Genomic DNA, 12,379 nt, shown 5'->3' with positions numbered 1-12,379 from the left:
ATTCCTTTCTCTTTTGGATGTGTTCTGGGCATTATGGGGTTAATAATAATACACCATTGCAAGGGGTTTCGCCCTAAAATATTGTTCTCAAGTGTCTCTACCACACGCCACTATGTTTGGCACGCTTTTTTAATATAAAGGGCCCGTTCCGTTCCGGCTTTTACACCGTCCCGGAAGAAAAGACAGATTGCGGGCACCGAGGACACCCCTACAGCCTTTGAAAAGAGCAAATCTGGACGCGCTTCTCCCGGGGTGCTTTCCGGAAGAGGCCTGGAGCCCCCGAAAGGTCTGAGAAGGGACAGGACGGCGGCGCCATGGGAGCTTCGCCAAGAGGCGCCCTTGCAACGAGTCCTCGACGAGGGGCGGGGAACGGCCAGCGGCGACAGACGGACGAAGGAACGGCGCCTCCCCGCGGGTCCGCTCCGGCGCCGCGGAAGAGCGGGCTGTGATTGATAGGAGCGGGGGCGGGCAGGAAGTCGCGGGGGCGCCTCCCTCGCAGAGGCCGCCCTGGTCCTTCACGAGTCAAGAGGCGGAGGAAGCTGAACTCTGCCGAGACGGCCGGGGAGGCCTGTCCGAGCTTCCCTCCTGCTTGGCGCTGCTGGCGGTGGATGGTTCAGGTGAGGCAGGAGAAGGGGAGGGCGGCTGCGTGTTGCTCGGAGCCCTGTGCTCGCCACGATAATCCCAGGCATTTCCGTTCGTCTCCCCGGTGCCCTCGGTTCCCCGCCCGTTGCGGTTGGCAGCGGAGAGCCGCAAGACCCTCCGCGCTTAGGATGTTGCGCGCTGGTCTCTCCCGCAGCCGCCTCCTCCCCCCCCCCCCCGTGGCCTTTTTCCTGCGGCTCCTGCGAAGGAATTGCACACGCACTTCCTGGCGGGCACCAGCTGTTTTTGCAGCTACCACCGGGCGGAGGGAGGGGAAAAGCCCTCCCCCCCAACTGCGCAGACTACCGCCATGCGTGGTTACTTGGAAGGGAGTCTGTTCAGTGGGGATTACTTCGGAGTAGTGCACAGGATTGTGAAACTTGCACCGTGAACCTTTGCTTGTTCATTTGGAAGGCAACCCAATGAATTCAGAAAAAAAATGCATTGGATTTCAGTGTGATTCTAAGCATCTTTTATGCAGAAGTAATCTCCAAGGAGTTTAACGAGCCGTACACGTAACTAAGTACGCAGAGAATTGCAGCTTCAGCAAGTTGCCTTTTCCTTTAGATGTTTACAATGGCTGGTCTGGCACAATTCACAGAAAGCAGCCGCTGCTTACCTGCTTCTAGGGCATCTCTACAACAGCCTAAAATCCTGCATTTAAAACGGGGCTTTCTGCTTCCATTTTAAATGCAGGATCACAACGACTCCTTTGTTCACGTGCTTCCTTCCCCCCCTTCCCCCCCCATCTGAGTCTGCCATTATCTTTCATTGATCTTGCTCCTCTTCTTGCACTTTAACTCTTTTCACAGTGGAAACTGAAGTGGAACACAACGGGGTAATTTGATAGCACATTATCTGCGATCTATTTAAAAATGGAACAGAGGGCATTTAGTGCAGGAGAGCCCTGGAGGGTCGCAGCAGGGTCACCACATCATGTAAAGAGCCCACAAACTTCCGTGAAGGAGCAATCGCAGTCGCAGGATAAAAGCTCTGTGTGAAGGAGCCCTAAATCATAGAATCATAGAATGGTAGGGTTGAAAGGGGCCTACAAGACCATCGAGTCCAACCCCCTGCTCAGTGCAGGAATCCAGGTCAGAGCATCCCTGACAGATGGCTGTCCAGCCTCATCTTGAACGCCTCCAGTGTGGGAGAGCCCACCACCTCCCTAGGGAATTGGCTCCATAAAGGCTTTCCAAATGCATTTTGAATGTATTCTTAAGGCTTGTTGTTTAACTTCCTTCCATTTCAGCCTTGTCCTTGCAGCGTCCCCTTGGATCGAGATCTGATCTCGTTTCTAGTTCTGGGTAGTTACAGTGGCTGTGCTCACCCTTCAAGCAGAAGTCAAAAGCTGCTAGCTTTGAATAGCTTTTCTGTAATTAATTCTTGTATGCAGTGAGGTTTGTGCGGGCCTAAGGAATTCAAGAACTGAGTTGGACAGCTGCAAGGGCAGCTCTTGGGGCTTCAGTATGGAAAACTTTAATAATATCTGAAAACTGACCTAGTGAAATCAGCTCTCTGCTCTGAGAGTAATAAAATCCAAATTTCTACTGGTATTTTGAAACTTGCACTAGTATGTGCTGTTTATTTTAATGTGTTAATACCTCTGCCCTTGAGCTTGACTCCTGAAAAAGGAATTGGCTGAGAAAAAAATTATTTTGCTTCTGGTGTAATCAGACTCAGTATTCTTAATCCTTTCCCTCTGTGCCATTTTCTAAATAAAACTCCTGACACGTTCCTATATGTTGATTTAAATTGGAAAAATAGCATGGGGGGAAATGGTTAGCCTGCTCTTCCAGCACCAAGGTCCCAGTCTGAATTGTCACCTTTCCTTCAGCTGGTAGAAACATTTTTCATGGATCTGTCCCTACACCACATCTAGTTAGTCCCTGAGAGAGCATCAAACTACCAGATCTTCTAAGAAGTAAACTGAGGAGTAAGTAGTGAAAAACTAACGCAAAGGAGTTCTCCTGCAGACCTCACATAAGGTCTCTTCTGTTCATATGAGCGTTCTTGGAAATCTGTGAGGCCGAAAGGTAAATGTGAGTCCAAACTGAAGATGGGTTTTATAAGGAATAAACACATCGATGTGCGTGTATATAGACACATACATGCACACACCAGCCCACATTTGGTGATTACTTATATTTGTTACCCCATTCCAAGTCCTGTGCATAAATGTAGGTAATACGTTTAAATTGAATAGGAGTTGTTTTAAAATGTCACTTGTATCATGGTACATGCTGTTTTGAATCATAAAACAGCTTTCCCCAACCTGGTGCCCTCCATATATTTTGGACTACAACTGACCATTGGCCATGCTGGATGGGGCACAAGGTTGTGGAAGGCTGGCATAAAATATGGGAAAAACAAGACTTTTTGGAACTTCAGAGGTATGAGTAGAAGTGTCCCTTGGGAATCCAACCTGTGATGGCCCCCTTCCTTTGGACCTCTGGAGGTCAGGCAGGCACCAACATTGTGTTGTTTTCAGTGCTTCCTGAAAACATTGTTTCTGGAATGACTGACCAGCAACAGTTTTTAATGGTATTCTGTTTTTAAAAATAACAAATGTTTAATGTGGTGTTTTATTCTGTTATCTTTTTATCTTTTATTGTTCACTGCTCTGGAGTCTGTTTAGATGTGGAGCGGTATATAAATGTTGTAAGTAAATAAATTTTTGGAAATTGGATCTTAATGTCATAATTGGATAATGTTTGAAAGCATTAATATTTGTTACAAAATGTGTCATCACTATTTTTTAAATATTTCTCCTTTCCTCTTCTACCAAGTAACTTTAGTGTGGTATCTTCAAAATTTCTCCTTGTCTACCTTTAAAGCCCCTGATCCTTTGAAAGCTCTACAGTGGAAACTGAAGTGAAATTATTTGGATTTTGAAAACTGAAACATTTTAAACAGCTGTTTAAGAGATGTAGAATTTTTTTGAAGTCCTTTTTTCCAGACTAAGATGTTTTGGCTAAATGGTGCTGTAGATACCTTTTTCATTTACTTAGCTTTATTCTGCTCCATACAGCTTAGATTTATTTACTTAGCTTTATTCTGCTCCATATAGTTGAGAGCATGTAATACACAAATAGCCTGGCATATGATGCATTAACCTTGCTGACAGTAAGCAGGTCTGGGTTTTGTCAGTGCCTGCATGAGAGACTACTACTAGAGAAATCAATGTACACTGCCTTGAGTCCCCTGATGCAGGGGTGTAGCACCTCTTTCAGCCTCAGCACTATGTTCCATTTCAGAGAAGCTCGGGGCGGGGGCTGCATTCCAGTGGTGGGTGGGGCCAGAAACAAAAAGGGCTGAAGGAAAAAGGGGTGGAGCAAAAAATACCAGCATATTTTACGTTAAGGCTCTCGCTGGCCATAACTAAGCCTAAGGAGAGGCGTTTCAACCTTTTAGAATAGGGAAAAAAACTGAACAAAAGCCAGGAAACTATCAAATGATAGATGGTTGGGGAAAATGGAATGGGGCCAGGGGAAGGGTGTGGCCTTCTGGGGTTAAGGACCAGATTTGTTACTGAAGCAGCAGCAGCATGAAAAGCTGCCAGGAATTATGATAAGGCTTTGAGTGGTTGTTGCAGAACCAGAGTGATTGTTTTTGTGCTTCCTCAATTGATTAAAAGGATGGCAAATAACTATGGCAATATGCAAATACCTCCCTGATTGCCAAGTCACTCTGCCAGCTAGCAAACCTATGAGGGTACCTTTAAATTGGACAATCCAGAGACTTGGCAGGAAACATGGCCCAGTCTTGAAGCATTCTGACCTCCTAGACAGGTTAACAGGTTCAAAGACTATTTATGAGTAATGAGTAAAAACAAACATATAGGTTAGGTTTTCACTTGGTTCCTAAGAAAATCTTAACTGCTGAGCAGGTTGAAATGAGAGAGTTGGTCCTTTTAAAGTCCTTTATGACTTGGGTCTGGGTATCTAAAGCTCAAAATCAGCACTTTGAATAGTACCTGGGAATGTACAGGAAGTCAGTGGAGATGTGGTAAAAACTGGCATGACATGTTCCATATGGCTGATTCGAGTCAATAACCTATCCTCAGTGATTTGTACCAAAAGAAGTTTGCTAGTAGTCTTCAAAGGTTAGTCCCATGTAATCTTATATGTCTGTTTCTAGTGTGTGACAGACGTATCTTGGTCAAGAAGGGGTCATACCTGATGCACCAGCTGAGGTTGCTGAAAGGTGCTTCATGCCACACATGCCACTTGGACATCTAATATAGGGGCTGAATCTAATAGCACCTCCAAGTTGTAAGCCTGCTTCATAAGGGGCAGTGCAACCCCATCAAGAACAAGGTGAATGCCATCTCCCTGCCAAAGAATACTAACAAAATTACCTACCAACAGTACCTCCATCTTGTCAGGATTCAGCTTCAGTTTGTTAGCTCTCAACCTGTCATTATTGACCTCAGGCATCCTTTCTTGCCTTATCTGAATCAGATGAAAAAGGGAGGGGGATGTAGAGCACATTAATGACATCCTCACTCCTTAGCACGGGGGAAGGAGAGAACAAATTAGATCCCTGTGAAGCAAATGCCATAGTGCACAGGAAACATTTGCCAGCACTGCCTTTTGGGTGTTCCATCTGCCAGAGAGGAATAGAACCACCGAAGCAAGGTGTCCCTAATTACTATATCCAGAAGGATACCATAGCTGATGATACTGAAACCTGCTGAAGGCTTTAGGAGAATTAACAGATTCATATTTCCCCTGTTCTTTTCCCACTGCAGAAGAACTGAGGCAGTTTTGGTATAAAGTTGGTTGAAAGCCAGATTGAAATGGACCTTGATAATCGGTGTTATCCAAGAATGTCTGGCAATCAACTGCCACCATGAAAAGGCGAGGTTTGGCTTTAGTTGATAGGACAATCATTCAGGTCCAGGGAAGGTTTTTTTTAAGGTTTGGCTGCACTATAATCTCCTTAAAGCTGCTCAGAACCTCTCTTGATCTCAGAGAGGTATTGATCACTTTCTGGATTCAACTGATCAGCACCTCCCCACACCCCCAATGTGTTATATGTTTATTTTAAATTTTTATATTCTGCTTTCTCTTTTTTCAGTGATAACTTGTCATTGGCTTATATAATAAGAAAAGTAAAATAGAACCACTGTGAACACAATGAAAACTAATACATACAAAAGAGCAGCAGAAAATAAAATACACTAATCCTTTCTCAGCTGGGGAAAAATGAACATAAAGTTTTGCAGCACCTTAAAGACCAACAAATTTATTGTGGCATAAGTGTCCTGGTCCTTTTAATGCTGGTGGGGCTAAAAGGAGTGCAAATGTGCCAACTCTGTCCCTTCTTCCAGGTGATCTTCCCAACAGGAGGACTGCTTGAAGGAGTGGAGAAGCAACTCTTTCAGGCTTCTTGGAGTGTGAGAGAGTTGCTGCACCATTTTCTCCAGACATCTCTCAAAATGGAAAATGGACAGTTTTGCAGAGTCCTCTGGGGTGGTGTCCCATTTGCTGGTGGGCAGTGTGTCCAGCAGTAGTGGAGCATGAGTCCCTCTCGCTCCAAGGAGCTGGCATAGCTAACAGGAGTGGGTGAGAGGCATCGTTCCATTCCCCCTTGTAAATGTCCTATCTTGCAGGGGGCAATATCCCATTTATTGATGGCAAGGTGGGTGCCTAGAGGAGGAAGCTGAGGGTGACTCTCTTCCACTCCATTTATTATGCTCTACCTAGCCACTTAACCCATGAAGAAATGGGTGACTGGCCCGTTATCTCCAGTTAGTGGTGTGCCCCCTGTGTACCCCAGCAGGTGCCCAACTGTGTTGACCTTTTATGCCTGCTGTGTTATTAATTAGGATAGGAGTAACAAAGTATGGATAATTCTGATCAGAAATGTTCAGAACAGTTAGAGTCGGTGTAGTTGAGAATGGAGTGCAACAAACTACTTTCTACCCAACATGTGACCCAGCTGTTCCCTGGATATACCCAGGGCTCTCAGAAACAATTTATTTGAACATGACAGCACATCTTTTTAACTACAGAGCTTACTTCTGGGAGACTACTGGTATATCTGCAGAGAGACTGGGTTGCAGGTTTGGCTGTTCATACAAAGAAGTCCCTCAGGACAGTTGGGACACATCTACTCAAAAACTATTTCAATGTCTGAACCATCTCCTAGATTAAATTGTGGTAAATAGGAAGTAGTGTGATTGGACTCCTTTTTAGGACTTTGGTATTTCTGTTCTTTCCATTTTTCCCAAGTTGCAAATAGAAGGCCTGTGAAAATTAGCTACTTGGAGAAGAAACTTTCTCTGTCCTTATATATCTGAAGCCTATAAATACATTCTGGGTTAGATAACATTCTGTTTTCATTAGGTGACTCGTCTGTTAGTGCTAGTATCTGAAAGCAGATACAGTCAGGTCCAGAAATATTGGAACAAGGATAACTGTTTTGGCAGTTGGCCTCTGTACATTGAAGTTGAAAGGAAGCACACCCAGATGGGAGCGAAGTCAGGACTTTCAGCTGTAATTCAAGAGGTGTGACAAAAGTGTGTGTGTATGCCACTGGCTGTCCTTCCTGAATGGTTAGTGCCCCACTTTTGTCAAACCCCTTGAATTACAGCTGAAAGTCTGGACTTTGCTCCTATCTGGGTGTGTTTCCTTTCAGCTTCAATGTGGTGGTGTACAGAGGCCAACTGCCAAAACAGTTACGCTTGTTCCAATATTTCTGGCCCTGACTGTATGTCTGTTATACAAAGTATATTGAGCGGCAAAGTGTTCAGATACATCACTGTCACTGAAAACGAAAGCCATGTATCTACTTCCTGACTATAATGCCTACTATAACTTATACATGTCCTGACATTTTGATACTCCACATTTCCATGCCCCCTTGCTGAACTGTTGACTGGGGATTGTACCTCCCCCCCTTCTGCAAAAAGCAGATTGTGAGTTATGTATAACAAAGAATCTGATGGGTCAAATGTAGATATTTATTTAAAAATAACTTCCACCTAAAAACCTGAAAGTAGCACTGTTTACTTGAAACTATTCGGGAAACTATGCTGCTAATAAGATGAATAGTTCACAACCAAGTAAATAAAGATAACAAGTTCTGATTAACTTGCTTCAGGTTCGGTGTGAAAGAAAAATACATATGTTTTCTTCAGAAGAGTTAGTGTCTTGAACCCCCAGTTAAATAGCAAGTATGTATATTGCTTTCAAAAAGTTAAGAGGAGATTTTAATTTCCTTCCAAGAAGTAAGAAGGTGACCTTTTAAAGTATGCATGTGTTTTGAAGATTGGCCATTCATTTGTATGAGTCAGAACTCTTTAAAAGGCCCAGTTTCATGCTGAAAATAAATACATCCTCCAGATGAAGATTAATCAACTTCTGGAGGAGGTAGGGAAGATAGAGCAACAGTAAACAAGCAGAATGTTAGTGTTATTTGTGAAGTATAGTGGTTGTACACACACACACAAAGCAAAAACACTTCCTATCCTAGAGTGGAATTAGGTGCAACTGTAACTCACCCACTACAATTCCTGTGTAGTAAAGCTAATACTATATAAACAAAACATCAAGGTATGAGTACCTTTTTAAAATTACAAATGTAAACTATACTCATGTTTTGTAAATGCTAATTTTTGCAGCAGCAAAACAGTCAGGGCACTTGACATGCATTCCTGAAAGTTACTACTTTGGCAGTTCACTCAGGTGTTAATGGGGATGTGATTTACTGGGCTGCTTTGTTTGGAGATGGTACTTGCTACCAAGTTCCTTTGCATACCGGACTGTTAATAAAGCTCAAGTCTCTTTTGACTGATTTTTGTAGAGGCCATGATGGAGGAACCAGAGGTTCTCTTTGAAGAACTAATGGAAAGAGCAAAAGCTGGAGAACCTAAAGCACAGACAGAGGTAATTTATCATGCTTTGTCACTTTTCTTGTAGTTTTTTATTAGCTGTGTTGGAGACCTTTTACTAACTAAAGTTTTTTAAGTCTTATGCTGTAGATTTAACTTTATAGGCTTATAAATAGTGTTATGTTGAATTGGCATGAGCTTCTGTTTTTACTGCAGAAGTTTGCCATTTGGAGGGAATTCAAAAATACTTTTGGCAGGTTGGGGTGTGTGGGGGAATCCCTTCAACATTCATGCACTTTTTCATGCCTGTTTGCAGCTATTGTTCCCTTAATGTGCTGCTGCTTGGGTGGTGGAAGATGGAGCATATTCCTGTTGCTGAGCTGACATGACCTGGCTTGCCATATTTGCGCAAGCAGATTCATTTCCAATCAGTGCTGTGTGGCAAGACTTTTTTGCCTTTATCCAGCTTTAACTGTGTATAGTTTACACAATTAAATATAGTTTAATTGTGTGCAGTATACACATAAGTAATTGGAGCAGGATGTGGATGTGAACATACATTTAGGTATGCATTCAAATGCGCAACCCATTGAAAGTAATGCAGTGTGGGTGGACAACATCCACCTTTGGATGCACATTCATATCTGCATTTTTCCTCAGCTAGCTAATTAAGGACGACATATTGAGGAAAAGGAGCATTGGCCCAGTCTGAAAAATTGTCAAAGGGGTATGTGTGCATTTGCACAAATATTCCTAAAATGCACCCCTTCTCCCTATTTCCATCGAAAGCAAGCTACATATTTATTTACATTTGAACATAAGAGCCGTGCTGGATCAGATCAAGGGTCCATCTGGTCCAGTATTCTGTTCACACAGTGGCCATCATGTAGCTGCTAAGCTAACCAGCCTGTAATTTCCTGGATCCCTTTTTAAACATTGGCATTACATTAATTATTCTCCAGTCCTCTGGTACAGAGGCTGACCTTAGGGACATGTTACATATTTTTGTTAGATTTCACATTTAAGTTCCTTAAGAACTCTAGGATGTATACCATGTAGACCAGGTGATTTGTCTCAGTTTGTCAATAAAGTCAAGAACTTCATCTCTTGCCACTGCTGTTTGCCTCAGTTCCTCAGACTCACTTCCTGAAAACATCAGTTCAGGCATAGATAGCTGCCCTACATCTTCTGCAATGAAGGCAGATGAAAAGAATTCAGCTTCTCCACAATCTCCTTATCCTCTTCTACCACTCCATTAACTCTGTTGTCATCCAGTGGTCCAACTACCTCCCTAGCTGGTTTCCTGCTTCTGATATATTTAAAGAATTCTTCATTGTTGGCATTGATTTGTTAGCGATATGCTCCTCAACATGCTTTTTACATATCTTATTGTCTGCTTGCATTCACTTTGTGCAAGTTTGTGTTCCTCTTTGTTGTTCTCCTCATTTGGGCAAGACTTGTGTTTTCTGAAGAAAACCTTCTTTGCTCCGATAGCTTCCTTGACACTGATTGTTATCTATGTTTGTGTCCTCTTGGACATAGTGCTACCTTTTCTGACATATGGCATACATTCTAGCTGAGCTTCTGTTATTGAGGTTTTAAGTAACCACTTAACATTTTGAAGGGATTTATCCCACTGGACTCCCATTTTCAACATCCTTTTTACCAATTCCTCATTTTAGAGAACTTTCCTCTTTTGAAGACAAGATTGTGCTGGATTTCTTTGGCAATCTTCCACTTAAATATGAATTTGATACCACTGTGGTCACAGTTTCCAATTGGTTCGATAGCACCTATGTCTCACGCTAGGTCCTGGGTGGCACAACAGGGTTGCCTTCCCTCTAGTCGGTTCCATAACAAACATTTCTAGGGCATAGTCATTTAGGACACTGAGAAATGTAACCTCTTTTTTGTGACTGGGACATGCATTTATCCAGCCAGTGTTGGGGTAATCGAAGTCACCCATTATTAGAACAGTTCCTGGTTTGGATGCCTCCCTGGTTGCATTTTCCATTACAAGATCACCCTGAGTGTTCTGGTCCAAGGGATGCTAGCATGTCTCCAGTACTAAATTACTTTTGAAGCCTGGTATTGTCACCCACAGTGCTTCTGTGGAGATGTCTGCCCCCTTTAGGGTTTCGAGTCTGTGTCACAGTATGTCCTCTTTGATGTACAGAGTGACACCATCTCCATTAGTCCTTCCCTGTTTATATCCAGAGATTACCATATTCCACTGGTTCTCTCCATTCCACCAGATTTCTGTTATGTCCACTCTATCTAAGTTCTCCTTTAAAACCAGGCACTCCAGCTCTCTCATCTTGTCTCAGAGGCTTCTAGCATTAGCATAGAAACACCTATACACAGTGTCCTTCCCCTGACATCTCTGGCATGTTCATCTTCTTCTGTGGCCCTTAGGCCTCTTTTGACTGGCAATCATGTTTCACCATATGCTCATGGCTGATTTCCTCCCCATCCCCATTTGGGCTATTGAAAACATTTTCACCTTTGTCCCCTAGGGATGCTTTAACCCAAACCAGATGCTTCTCAGGTCCTGTCAGCCTTCCCACAGGGTTTAGTTTTACTCGGACACCTTTTTATGTTAAGTGCCAGTAGTCTGGTTCCATTTTGGTTCAAGTGGAGCCTGTCCCTCTTGTACATGCCCAACTTGTCCCAAAATGTTCCACAGTGCTTAACAAACTAAACCCCTCCTCCCTACACCATCGTCTCATCCACGATTGAGACACCTCAGCTTTGCCTGTCTAGCTGGCCCTACGCATGGAACAGGTAGCATTTCAGAGAAAGCTACCTTGGTAGTCCTGAATTTCAATCTTACTGTAATGCCATGGAAAACAGCATAAGTATTGTATTGATCTGGGGGCCCTAATTCTGTCAGGTCCCAGTCAAAATAGATTCCTTGGATTACCAAGCTGAAACTAGACAGGTTGTGAAAGGAATGACAGTGCTTCTGTCTTGCCAGGATTCAAGCTGAATTTATTGGCCCTCATCCAGTCCACCACTGCATCCAAGCACTGGTCCAGACCCTGCACAGCCACACCTGATTCAGATGTTATGGAAAAATAGAGCTGGGTGTCATCTGCATACTGATGACACCTCACTCCAAATCCCTGGATGACTGCTCCCAGTGGCTTCATATAGCTGTTGAATAGCACTGGGGATAAAATAGTGCCATGTGGCACCTCATAGCAAAAATGGCAGGGGGCCAAGTTGCACTCTCCCCACACCACTCTCTGAGACCAGCCCCATAGGTAGGAATGGAACCACTGAAGTACAGTGCCCCTGATACCCATCCCCCGAAGCCAATCTAAAAGGATTCTATGATCAATGGTATCAAAAGCCACAGAGAGATGGAATAAGAGGAGCAAAGTCTCTCTCTCTCTCTCTCTCTCTGTCATGCAATATCCCAACCAGGTCCGATTCAGACCCAAAGCCAGGCCTGAACCCAGACTGGAAATGGTGTAGATAATCGGTTTCATCCAAGAATGCCTGCAGTTGCCCTGCCACAACTCTGTCAATCACCTTACCTAAAAATGGCGTGTTCACAACTGGATGATAGTTGTCACAGATCCTTGGGTCCAGGGTTGGTCTCTTCAGGAGTGGTAACACTAGCACCTCCTTCAAAGCATCAGACACCATTCCTCCCCCCAGTGAGGCATTAAGCACACCCTGGACTCACCCAGCCATGCCATACCAGCTAGCCTTAATTAGCCATGAGGGACAGGGATTGAGAGGGCAGATGGTTGGCTGCATGTCTTGCAAGCACCTTGTCCACGTCATCAGGCCACATAAACTGAAACTGAATGTTGTCTTGAGTGCCATTTTTGGTAGGAGGGTGGGTACAGGTCAAATAAATAAATGGATCCCACAAAACATGGTTAGATG

The 12,379-nt window shown here is 43.8% G+C and overlaps 1 protein-coding gene across 2 annotated transcripts in view; it reads left to right on the top strand.

The window, feature by feature from the left end:
* Positions 1–509: 509 nt before the first annotated feature.
* LOC146344357 (wolframin-like) overlaps positions 510–12,379 on the top strand; it is a 69,420-nt gene continuing 57,550 nt past the window's right edge. For both annotated transcript variants that reach the window (XM_084859922.1, XM_084859921.1), the window contains exons 1-2: positions 510–617; positions 8,452–8,534. In XM_084859922.1, the coding sequence (XP_084716048.1) occupies positions 8,457–8,534 (78 nt within the window). In that variant the 5' untranslated portion in view covers positions 510–617; positions 8,452–8,456. The remainder of the gene's footprint in view (positions 618–8,451; positions 8,535–12,379) is intronic.

The sequence above is a fragment of the Heloderma suspectum genome, chromosome 5 (assembly GCF_057233095.1).
Source record: "Heloderma suspectum isolate Gila_16-S chromosome 5, 16-S_ref, whole genome shotgun sequence".
Taxonomy (NCBI): domain Eukaryota; kingdom Metazoa; phylum Chordata; class Lepidosauria; order Squamata; family Helodermatidae; genus Heloderma; species Heloderma suspectum.
Note: the sequence above shows the minus strand (reverse complement) of the source record. Positions and strands in the feature narration are given on the sequence as shown.